Raw genomic sequence first — 12,411 nt, 5'->3', positions numbered from 1 at the left:
CTGTCTCTCTGTCTTTCTCTGTGTGTCTGTGTCTGTGTCTCTCTGTGTCTCTCTTCTCTCTCCTTCTCCCTCCTTCTCTCCCTCTCTCTCTCTCTCTCCCCATGGCTCTTCCTCATATAAGACTTCAAGGGAACCCATGGTCTGCAGAAGTGAAAATGTATTGACCTGAGATTCAGAAACTGCAGGCAACAGTTTCTACTCTCCTGGGCCAGCTATTCAAGTAGATTATAAACAAATGTGCCCCCACCCCAATTTCCCTGAAAATAGAGCAGTGCTTTGGCCAATCTCCACTCTGATGAGCCTCAGCATAGTCCCATTAATCGCTCCCACCCAACACTCAGCTGGATCATCTCCTTTCTAAGCTATGTTCTGATGCTTTGTCAGTTACCCCGAGCAGAAGGAATTTTTCAGATCAGGAAGGTACTGTTTGACTAAGTAAGTGTTTCACTGTATTTAGCTAATGGCTTCCTATGAAGCACCTCTTAGTGGGAAGGCTTTGAGTACAGGCTGGCTGGCTGTTGAAGGCCTCGCCAACCCATGAATGGAGAGGCCTTTTTCCTGGATGGCTGCTCGGTGGTGGGTTTTTGGGCCAAAGAAACTCCCAAAGACCATCTAAATAAGGCATAGATAGGGCGTGGGCTGTGACAGTGGAAGGCAGGCCCCAGTGATAAAGTCACTGATCATTAGAATACGCTGAACAGCCCTCTCTGGTTCTGAAGGATGTGTTCTTTTTGCTTTGCTTTGTTTGTTTGTTTTCTTAAAATTTTTAGTTGCAAAAATTTCTCCCTCCCTCCCTTCCCCCCCCCCAAGACAGCAAACAATCTGATTTGGGTTATATATGTACAATCACATTAAACATATTTCTGCATTAGTCATGTTGTGAAAGAAGAATAAGAACAAAAGGGAACATCCTCAAAAAAGTAAAAACAGAAGTAGAAACAGTATGGTTCAAACTGCATTCAGATGAAGGATGTGCTCTTAACAGAGGTCCAGGAAATAGCTAAAGGTTTGGGGTGAGGTGGTTTAACAAGTAGGGTTCTGGGCTTGGAGTCAGGAAGACCTAGGTTTGAATCTTATTCCTGATTCTTTCTGGCTGTGGGAACCCAGACAATCATTGAAGCTTTCTGAGGGTTATTTGTCATCATCTTCATCATTATAATTATAATAACAATAATGAAATCTACCTTATAGGATTGTTGTGGCGATTGAAAGAAAGAATATGTGCAAAACACTTTGTAAACACAAAAGTGCTTTATAAACATCAGGTAGTATTAATAATGAGGATATAGTGCCAGTCCAGAAGTCAGAAGACTCTTTTTGAGTTCAAGTCCAGCCTCAGACACTTGACACTTACTAGCTGTGTGACCCTGGGCAAGTCACCTCAGCCTGCTTGTCTCAATCTCCACATCTGTTTCTAGTCTTTTTTTTTTTTTTGCTGGGCAATTGGGGTTAAGTGACTTGCCCAGGGTCACACAGCTAGTAAGTGTCAAGTGTCCGAAGCTGGGTTTGAACTCAGGTCCTCCTGAATCCAGGACAGGTGCTTTATCCACTGCGCCACCTAGCTGCCCTCAGTCTCCACATCTGTAAAGTGATCTGGAGAAGGAGATGCCAAACCCCTCCAGGATCTTTTGCTGAGAAAACCCCAAATGAGCTCATGAAGAGTCAGGCATGACTGAAAAGACTGAACAATAAAAAATGAGCTTTCTCTGGTGGTCTGGGGAATGTCATGGAGTAGCAAAAGAAATGTCTGTTCCCTCCTTTACAAAACAACCCAACTTCTGCTTTTCTTTTCAGACCAGCTAGGATTTGATGCTGGGCAGAAAGTCTCGGAATAATGAGCTACTGGAGTCTTGAGAAGAGGAACTGTGTGCGGTACCGGCGGCATTTCTTAGTGGACAACAGCGTGTTTCACGGTGAGTGGTCTGTGCTCTATTTGTGGTTTTGGTTTTTAAAAAAATATCTTGTATTCAGGAGGACCTGAGTTCAAATCTGGCCTCAGACACTTGAAACTCACTAGCTGTGTGACCCCGGGCAAGTCACTTAACCCTCATTGCACCCCCCCCAAAGATCTTGTAGAAGAGAATCTTGAGAGTTGAAAGGTGACACAGAGGTAATAACAATAATAACAATAACAGGAGCTCCCATTTACATATAGCATTTTTAGATCTGTAAAGTACTTCTTTGCCTGTCATCTCGTCTGATCCTCACAACGACCCTATGAGGGTGGGGCTGTTATTATTCACATTTTACAGATGAAGAAACTGAGGCTCAGAGAGGTTAGATGGTTTGCTCAGAGTCACACAGCTAGTAAGTGTCAAGTGTCTGAGGTCAAATTTGAACTCAGGTCATCCTGACTCCAGGGCTGGTGCTTTATCCACTGCGCCACCTAGCTGCCCCTGCCTTTTGTACAGTTCTTGAGGAATCTCCCTTTTACCAAGGCCAGATTTTCCTTTCTATGATCTCCACCCCTTGCTTTTAGCTTGGCTGAGCAGACAAAAAAAGCCTCAGCCTTCCTCCAGAAGTTTTTCAAGTGCTCGAGGACAGCTTTCACATGAGCCCTAACTATTATCTGGGCTAAAGTCTCCTCGATTCATGACACATGACATATTGCACTCTGGATACAAGCTGGCTTCTGTGTCTGGGATTTAACGGGGAATTCTAGTTAGCTTTCTGGAGAACCATCCATCCCTTTGCATTTCTTAGTAGAGTGAGGTGTTCCTGGTTTTATTTCTAATCTTTGCAGCTTTGACACTGGCCTGCTTGTAGACAGAACAACAAAGCTCGTCTATAGAGTCCCTTCCCACCTGTCTTCCTCGTTGGCCCATGCTACCACAGTCATAAATCAGGCTGGGTCGATATTGGTCGGTAAGATGGCAGACCACGCTCCCCGCCTTTCCCCGGCAGGAGTCCGTGGGCTGTGTTACATAGAGACACGTTGCAAATCACTGAACCCAGCTCTTGACTCCCGAGTCCAATGTCTTTTACAGTCGGGGATTTGTGTGATGCCTTTATCTATTACATTCTTTGGGAGAAGAAGCCTAGGCCAAGAAGAATTAGGCTAAAGAAGAGGGATGCCCAGGGTGATGACAAGGGTCAAACTGCTTCTCAATTGTTTGCTTTGGTCTCCTCTCTTCTTTTTGCTAACAGGCTTATGGCTGAGGATTCAGAGCTATGTGCAGGAGTTTCTTATCTCTGGGGCACTTAGGGCACGATGAGGGATATTTTGGAGTGGGACCAGGAGATCTGCAAAGGAAGGCAATGTCCCATCAAAGTGGCTTCTCATTCTTCCTCATACATGATGTTCATCATCTCACCTCCTCTGCCACCTCTCCCATCCCCTCACTCAGGCCTAGGCCATTATGTTACCCATCAAAGATGGTAGAGGTGATGGAAGACCTGATCCTACCTGGGGGGCTCACCCTCTTTACTTCACCCTTCACCTGGGGTGCTCGAATACTCACAGGGTGCAAATGTGATGGGAATCGACAACTTCACTCCATCTCATGAGGTGGAAGACTGTTGAGCTTTCCTGTCTGCCCTGTGCTGGCCTCCTGCACTGCCTTAGGACTCACCCCCTGCCCTACCTCTCTGCCCTCTAGTGCCCTGGAACTGTCACATGACTTCTTTATGTGACCTGAGGACATCTGGGCCTTGCCATCAGCCCCACGGCTACTCCCGTGAGATATCTGGGCCTTTGGGTCTGATCTGCAGCCAAACTTTCCTTTTTGTGTTGTCTCCCCGCAGTGAGGAGAAGTCTTTTGTATGCTCCGAGTTGCGTGCTGTGCTTGGTATGTAGTAAACACATAACAAATGCTTTTTCATTCATTTGTTTGTTCGTTCATTTATTTGTTCCTTCCTTCCTTCCTTCCTTCCTTCCTTAATTCCTCCTTCATTCATTCTCACCTCAGTGCCTTCGCATACACATTCCCACTATTAGAACACACTCCCTTCTCCTTTCCACCTCTTGGAAGCCCGGCTTTCCTTCAAGATGCTGCTCAGGGGTCTCCATCTACACCATGCTTTTCTTGGTTCTCCTAGATGAGGTATTCATAACCTGGGGTCTAGAGAATATTACAGTTTTTTGATAACTGTCTTTTTTTTTTTTTTTGGGTTAAGTGACTTGCTGAGGGTCACATAGCTAGGGAGTGTCAAGTGTCTGAGGTCAGGTTTGAACTCAGGTCCTCTTGAATCCAGGGCCAGTGCTTTATCCACTGCACCACCTAGCTGCCCCAATAACTGTCTTTTAATAGGAACAATTTACTTTATAATTGTACATATTTTATTTTGTGCATTTAAAAGCATGATTCTGAGATGGTGCCCATGGGCTTCACCAGGCTGACATGGAACACAAGAAGGTTAAGGCCCCTGCCTGAAATATTAATGCTCTCTCCCTCTCAGAATGACTTTTCATAACCTTGTGGATCGTGTGCACATACTTCTCTGTACATATAGTAGGTCCCTTCTCCTCAGGATAATGTAACTCCTTGAGGGCAGGAGCATTACCATTTTCGCCTTTGTACTCCCAACACCTAGCACCATGTTTTGCACGTAATAAATGTTTAATAATTAAAAAAAATTAAATTGATATGTCATTCAAAATTGACTATGGCCTTGGCTGGACATTAAGGACCTGTGGTCAGTGTTTCAGTAAGCTGTTGTGGAACTTGTTATTTGAGCTGGTAGGTAAAATCACTGTCACTTAAAGATGTAGAGTCAAGGGTTCCACATGGTCCCAAGGGACTGCATCATCTTGTTCTTCTTTACCTATCTCCTCCAACAAATACTTGCTAGTACAGCAATTAGCCCTTCTGTAATTCCTGTTGTTACCATTGAAAACCAGTCCAGGACCATGGCAAAGGCTCCAGCCGCTCCTTGGTCCTGCTTGGGATTTTCTAGTGAGCCTATTTCTCAGTGATTTGGGAATCACTGGACAAAACGAGGAAACAGTTCCTTTTCTCAAGGAGTTTACACTTGACGGGGGGACAACATGCAATGGGATTTGTAAACATCATTAAATCCAAAGTCATTTTGGGGTGGGGAGGCACCAGCAGCTGGGAGGAGGGGATCAGGAAAGACTTCATATAGGAGGGGAGGTCTGAACTAAGATCTGAAGCAGGCTGGGGGACTCTAAGCAGAGGGGGGGAGAGAGTGCTTTCTAGACACTGGGAGGGCAAGGATTGAACATCCCATGGGAGAAGTATTGGGGAGGCCAGTGTGGCTGGTCTGTAGAGCTCTCGAAACAGAAATGTGACATCAGTTTGGAAAGGGTGGCTCTTGGGAGAACTGGGTTTGAGTTTTGCTCAGGAAATGATAGTATTAGGAGGTTTCTCAACCCGATTAAGCCTGGAACGGAATCCAGAGGTCTTCAGATTATTTCCATGGTCTTTATGGGCATGGCAATGCAGTTGAATATCAAAGAGGTATTTTGGAGTGGAAATGAGTCTATCGAAGAAAAACGTCCCAAAGTTGACTATTGTTGGTTTAACTTTCCCTGAGCAACATCATGAACACAAGGGGGCAGCATGGCATTTAAAATATGAATGAACAGTTTAGATTTTAAACCCAGTAGCAGTCATCTTGGAAAGAGATTTAGAAATATTAAATCCTCCCAAGATTAAGCGAGCTGAAGTCAATTAGATTTAGGGTTCAGTTGTATTTAAAAACAATAATAGGTTTAGAAATTCTTAGTGGTGTAAGATGCCACGCTTATTATCAGAGCCTAATGGAACTCTGTGATGGCTTGGGGAGGCGGAAATGGATCTGGACAGTTTCTTCTGAAATTTACATCTGTCTATTAAGATGAGGCCTCTGGTTACTCACAGGAGGCCTGCATTAATTACCTCTTGGTGCTTTTTTTTTTTTTTTTTTTGAGGGGGGATTACTATTGCCTTGTGTTTTAAAAACCACAGACATTTTTTTTCCTTAATTTTTTTTTTTAGAAAAGCTTTTGTATTTACCTTTTCTAAATCCTCCATCTTTTGCTTCCCTAGTGGTAGCCTTCAGGACAGTATTTTTTTTTTTTTTTGGTGAGGCAATTGGGGTTAAGTGACTTGCCCAGGGTCACATAGCTAGTAAGTGTTAAGTGTCCGAGGTCGGATTTGAACTCAGGTCCTCCTGACTCTAGGGCCGGTGCTCTATCCACTGCGCCACCTAGCTGCCCCAGGACAGTATTTTTTAAACAAATGAAATTAAAAGCTAATCAACAGTTCTAGAAGAGAACATTCTAGAATTAGGATAAGGACTCGACCTGTGATTTCAGTGATATTGACTCTACCAATGTAGGTCAGTCCCTTTTCTGAAATATATAATCCTTGAGAATCGCCCAGGACACCGAGAGGACAAACAACTTCCTCAGGGTCACATGACCAGTATGGATCAGAGGTGGGATTTGAACCCAGGGCTGAACCCTTCTACCTAACAAGGAAATGTATTTAAGTAAAGCCAAACTCTATCAGGCAGCTGGATGGCACATTGGATAGAGCACTGGGCCTGGAGTCAGGAAGACCTGAGTTCAAATCAGCCTCAGACACTAGTTGTGGCATATAAAAAGTTCAAGAGACATGGTTTCTGGGTAATTAATCATTTTATTAATTATTACTAATGAATAATTGATAAAAGGGGTCAGTGACAGTCTTGAATGTCAAAGATGCCTCATGGAACCTATTCAATGCTTATATGCCCTTGGATAAGTGGGTATTCCTGCGGGTGGAAAGCAACTCTGATTGGTTAACAAGTAATGAGAGAATGATTATTTTGAAGAGAGGTAGACCGATTCTAACAAGGGGCTCTTGGTCTCAGACCACTCCTAGCCTTGGCAATCTAGACAAAGGATTTACCCCCCCCCCAACCACCAAGCCTGCCTTAGTGGAACACAATGGGCCAGAATTTAAACTAGATTAAATTCTTTGTAAATTGGGTGGGGTATCCCACCAGGATTGAAAAGCATTTACCCTGGGGATTTGGGCAATCTCATCCATCAACAATGTCCTTCAAAGACTGAACATCCAGATCTGAATTCAATAATTGATTATAAATATAAGAAAGAAATGATCATTTCTCTCATGGCTGTATGACCTTGGGCAAATCACTTAACGTTTGTTGTTGTTATCTTGTCAGATAGTCATGTACAACAGTTCATGACCTTATTTGGGGTTTTCTTGGCAAAGATACTGGAGTGGATTGCCATTTTCTTCTCCAGCTCATTTTACAGATGAGGAAACTGAGGCAAACAGGGTTAAGTGACTTGCCCAGGGTCTCTCAGCTAGTAAATGTCTGAGGTCAGATTTGAACTCAGGTCCTCTTGACTCCAGCCCTGGTATTCTATCCACTGTGACACTTTGTTGCCCTGTCACTTAACCTTATCTAGCTCAATTTCCCCATATGTACAATGGAGATAATATTAGTACTTACCTCCTCGCATTGTGAGGGTCAAATGAGGTAATATTTGTAAAGTGCTTAGCACAGTGCCAGGCATGTAGTAGGTGTTTAATAAATGTTTGCTATCATCATCACTGCTGCCACCACCACCACCACCACCATCATCAGCTCCCCCTCTTGGCTGGCGGTATGGAACACATTCCCATGTGTGAGAGAAGGGAGGTGTATTTCCTTATCCTTTCTCCCGTTCATTGCCCTTCATCGGGCTTGACTGCTCTTTAGTGTTGCTGCATTGTGCTCTTGGTTCCTCTTTCTTCAATAGGCCCTCATTTTGGTTCGAGTCTTTGGCTATCAGAATAAATGCTATTAATATTTTGTTATTTATGGGAACTTGATTTCTTTCATCGACTTCCTCAGGATAGATGCCTGATAGAGGGATCAATAAGATAAAAGGTAGGAATGGGTCCGTGATTTTTCTCACGCGATGAATGGTATGTTCTTGAATATGGTGAGCACTGGTTATAATGCCTTTTCATCTGGGAGAGGTGTAGTGTGCTGAGAGATGAAAGGTAATGTTAGAGGTAATGTCAGAGCTGATTGAGGAAGGAAATGCTGGATTTTACAGAGAATTCCTGGAATCACTTGATGAATGCTGCTCTGCCCACTAGTGTAGCTTCTACTGGCTTATACTGATTAAAGAAAGACAAAGTCAAGACCAACAGCTCCAGCAGTACCTAGGAATATGCTAAATTGCATTTGCAAATCTGATAGACTGACCCAGACTTGTATTCATGCTTGGAATAGTTCAGGGGGCAGGTAGGTAGCACAGTGGATAAAGCACTGGCCCTGGATTCAGAAGGACCTGAGTTCAAATCTCACCTCAGACACTTGACACTTACTAGCTGTGTGACCCTGGGCAAGTCACTTAACCCTCATTGCCCTGCCCCCCCCCAAAAAAAAAAGAGAAAAAGAAAATGTACGGAAGGAATAGTTCAGAATATTTAGGTTATGTAGTGTTTGGAGGGCTATGGTCCATACTTTAATGGACCATTCCTGGTTTTGTGCTTATGTAAATGCTGTTTAAGTGCTATATCAATTCTGGCTCCTGTTGCTGTTGTTGCATTCTCTTGGGAATGGGTGTTCAATTCCTCATGTTAAAGAAAAGGAAGAAATGCTTTCCCCCAAAGATGTTGCAGACCTGGGGAATCTCTTACAGATGCCAATGACCAGGCCACACATTTTAGTGATTAATTCCCTTTGATGCTATAATGCAGAGACAAAGAATAGATTTTTAGAGCCCAGATAACAATTACTACCTTCACCCAATAGACCGGGAACCTACAATGGGAACATAATATGGGAAAATGTCGGTACTGACCTGACCCACCTCACGTGGTGAACATTCAGGCCAGGGAAAGATAGAACAGTAGAATATGGTGGTACCCCTCCCCAGCTTGAGTCCAGGGCTCTAAACATGTATGATATGATATGATAACAGATGCGTGATAACTGTTCAATAAATAGTCAATAGACATTTATTAAGTGCCCACTATGTGCTAGGTACTGTGCTAAGGGCTGGGGATGCAAAGAAAGACTAAAGGACCGTCCCTGCCCTTAGGGAGCCCACAGTCTAATGGGGGAGATGAAACGCTAACAGCTATGTATAGAAAAGCTATATACAGGATAAATGGGAAATAACTAATGAAGGAGGGACTAGAATTAAGAGGGATAAGAAAATCTGCCCATAGAAGGTGACATTTTAATTGGGTCTGACAAGGAGCCAGGGAAACCATTACGTAGAGATGAAGAAGGAGAGATTTCCAGGTGTTGGGAGCCGGAGTAGATATTTTTATATCTCTTATTCTTCATCCTTTCCAAGGTTAATCCTGGAGATGTTGGCTGGTTCTCTTCAGATTAAAACTTTAAGATATGTTCTTTACTTTTGAAATCTTCTTGTCCAACTGCCTCATTTTATAGAGGAGGTATCCTAAGGACAAGGGATGAGGAAGTGGGTGACATTTACTTGTCACACTGCTGGTTAGTGGTCGAGACAGGATTACGACCTAGACTTCATGAGGTCATTGTTTCACAGATATAGCATTGTAAGGGACTTTGGAGGCCAACTAGGCCAAGATCTCCATTTTATGGACTAGGAAACTGGGACACAGAGGAGTCAATCGGAGAGTCCATGGTCACTCAGGTAGTAATGGTCAGAGCCAGGATTCAGATTCATGTTGCCTGACTCAAATGTCAACACTTCTAACTCTGACTCTCTTGACTTCCAGTCCAAAATTCTCTCCCCAAAGACAATCTGTCTTAGTGTTCTTTATCTTGGTAGGGGAGTACAACATTTTATATGTGCTTTGGCCAGAAAAAAAATCTCCTTCAGATCATCTCTCTAAAAAGTGGTTTCTCTTCCTTTGTTTGAAGCGGGGGGAATGTGCTCCGACCCAAGGCAGCCTAGTGCAGTTTTGGACATTTCTTGTTGTTAGCAAGCTTCTCTTCCCATGGAGCATGGACGAAATGGTAACCCGGAGAGATGGACTGTCAGGGCCTGAATGAAGGAGCCTGGGCCATGTTATTTTTAGTAGCTCTTCTCCCTCCCCTTGCTGAGTGGCACAAAACCTATTATCATGAAGTGTCGCCTTAGCTGCCCCTTTTTTCTTCTTATTTTTCATTGGATTCTCAATCTCTGGCCCTTAAACTTAAGGCAGAGGAGAGAGCAGCCAGTCTGGATTACTTTATTCATTCCTATTTGGAAATCCTAATATTACTCAGTTGCTAGCATGGAAAGAAAAAATCAGCTGGTCCCCAGTCAGACAGCCTCCTCTCCAGGTTTGCTGGCTCCTCACCCGAGAAGTGGTCACTGGTGAGAGTTAGTTCTTCATTGACTTACAATGAAGATTCTGGCCTTTTGTTCTGCAAGTTGCATTTCCATAATTGCAATTAATTTTCATCTGTGTTCTCATTTCCCCCAATTGTTTTTACCCTCTCTGGGTTTAAAATACTCACAGAGACTGAAGGGAGGAGGTTGGCAATTTTCTTTGGGCCCCTCCAAGTCCTCTTGGTGCATCATTATGATTTTGTTCTCTTGGGTTTTTTTTTTTAGTTGTTTTTTAAATACAGATTTTTTTCTCTTTTTCAGTGATAATTATAACTGATTACACTTATAATCAAGAACAACTATTGAATTATCACCTATTGCAACAAAGATGTGGAAAGGAATGAGAATTGTATGATGGATTAAGGTCATGCATTAGAATTGGGCAGACCTGGGTTCAAGGCTTGTTTCTAGCACATACCAGTTGTTGACTCCTTGCATGCCCACTACCTCTCAGCGCCTCAAGCAGAATCTGAACTCTAAATTACAGATAATCCACATAGTGGAGGGAAATTCTGCCCTGGGCATTCCCTTCAGGGGAGGGAGTTTCCATATTGGGAATTCTCATCATTCATCAATGACATTTATTAAAGGCCTACTTTGTGCCAGACACAGTGCTAAGCACTGATGGAAGGCAATACACAAAAGGAAGCTGAAAGGGGGAAGGGGAATTGGACCCAGAGAATACCGGGGAGTGGCCTGATGTTCCTGGAGTCAGAACCAAGCAGAGCAGCTGTGAAGAGAAGGGAAGTGAACAACGGAGAGTTCTGATCTCTATCTAAAGGGAGGCTTTGGGAGGAGTTTGCATTCTGCCCTCCCGTCCTCCAATCAGAAGGCTTCTGGATTCCCTACCACACCACCCCCCTTCCCTTTACCCCTCCCCCCACCCCCCAAAAGAAAAATGATGTTTGTTTACACTGTTTACACTTAATGTTTGGAATCCTTTCAGACTGTATTGAATGGAATCATGCCAATAGACACCAAGTTTGAATTCTATTTTCCATTACCTTTTATCCTTTATCACAAAGGAGGATGAAAGAAATATCCTAGCCACTGTAATGTTGGCAATCTATTATACTGTTGACTTCAAGCAAAGATTCAGGGTTTATGTTAAAACATGGCTTCTGTAAAGGAAACCCTTCATCTACAAATACTTCTCTGAAATGATTCCTGGAATATTTTATTCTTCATCAAGAGTCTTCTGAGCCAAGACCTCTCCAGGAGGTCTCTAATGAGTCGTGTCCCAAAGGATGGTGATCTGGAGCTTGGAGATTGCTCTTTTTTTTTTTTTTTTGAGAGGCAATGGGGGTTAAGTGACTTGCCCAGGGTCACACAGCTAGTAAGTGTTAAGTGTCTGAGGCTGGCTTTGAACTCGGGTCCTCCTGAATCCAGGGCCGGTGCTTTATCCACTGTGCCACCTAGCTGCCCCAAGATTGCTCTTCCTACATAAATACATGCGAGTTAGATTCTCAGGAGGGCTCACCAACCCCTCCCCTACACTTTGTCTTCAGCATCTTCCACTGCCCTTTCTGAATCTCCTCTCCCATCTGCGAGTATACCTTTCCCTGTGTCACTTTGAAATGGTCCACGCCAGCCATCTCTACCTTTCTTCTCTTCTTCCCATGATCCAGATTCCATGCTGGATATTTTAGTCTTGTACAAGTGATGAATTGTTCTCCCAGAAGTATCACTATTGAAAACAATATCAACATTTGTATCAGTATCTTTTTTCATGTCACCTACATTCCCCAGTGTATCCTCTTGATATGGGGGAAACCGATAGGAGAAAGCACGTGGGTCCTTAGGATTCTTCTGTAAAGAATTATACTCTTGCACAAGACCTAATTAGGAATAAGAGAACAGGTTTATTGGGGTACAAGAGAAACCGGCCTGGAGGAAGGTTTTGCCAGAACAAAATGCTTTCCCCCCCGGCTAACTTGTGGGGTGCCATTTTATAGGGTTTAGATGGGGTGGGTAACAGTCTCTTATTGGGTGAGGGGCTGGTGGTCTTCCCGAGTTGCGCTGGGGTAGGAAGAATCCCTCATGAGAGATCTGGTGGTGGGTGTCAACTTTGTCCTGATGGGTCTCAGCAGTCTGCTGATGAGCGGTTCCAGGTGGTCTTCTCCTGGATTACCTCATCCAGATGCTTAGGA

The 12,411-nt window shown here is 43.7% G+C and overlaps 1 protein-coding gene across 1 annotated transcript in view; it reads left to right on the top strand.

Annotated features, from left to right (window-relative positions):
* The window catches only part of PLCH1 (phospholipase C eta 1), a 239,848-nt gene that overhangs the window by 38,877 nt on the left and 188,560 nt on the right, over positions 1-12,411 (top strand). Inside the window, exon 2 of the mRNA XM_043998386.1 lies at positions 1,795-1,913. Coding sequence (XP_043854321.1) covers positions 1,835-1,913 — 79 coding nt within the window. The 5' untranslated portion in view covers positions 1,795-1,834. The remainder of the gene's footprint in view (positions 1-1,794; positions 1,914-12,411) is intronic.

Source organism: Dromiciops gliroides, chromosome 3 (genome assembly GCF_019393635.1).
Source record: "Dromiciops gliroides isolate mDroGli1 chromosome 3, mDroGli1.pri, whole genome shotgun sequence".
NCBI classification, from domain to species: Eukaryota; Metazoa; Chordata; class Mammalia; order Microbiotheria; family Microbiotheriidae; genus Dromiciops; species Dromiciops gliroides.
This window is presented reverse-complemented; position numbering and strand designations above follow the sequence as displayed.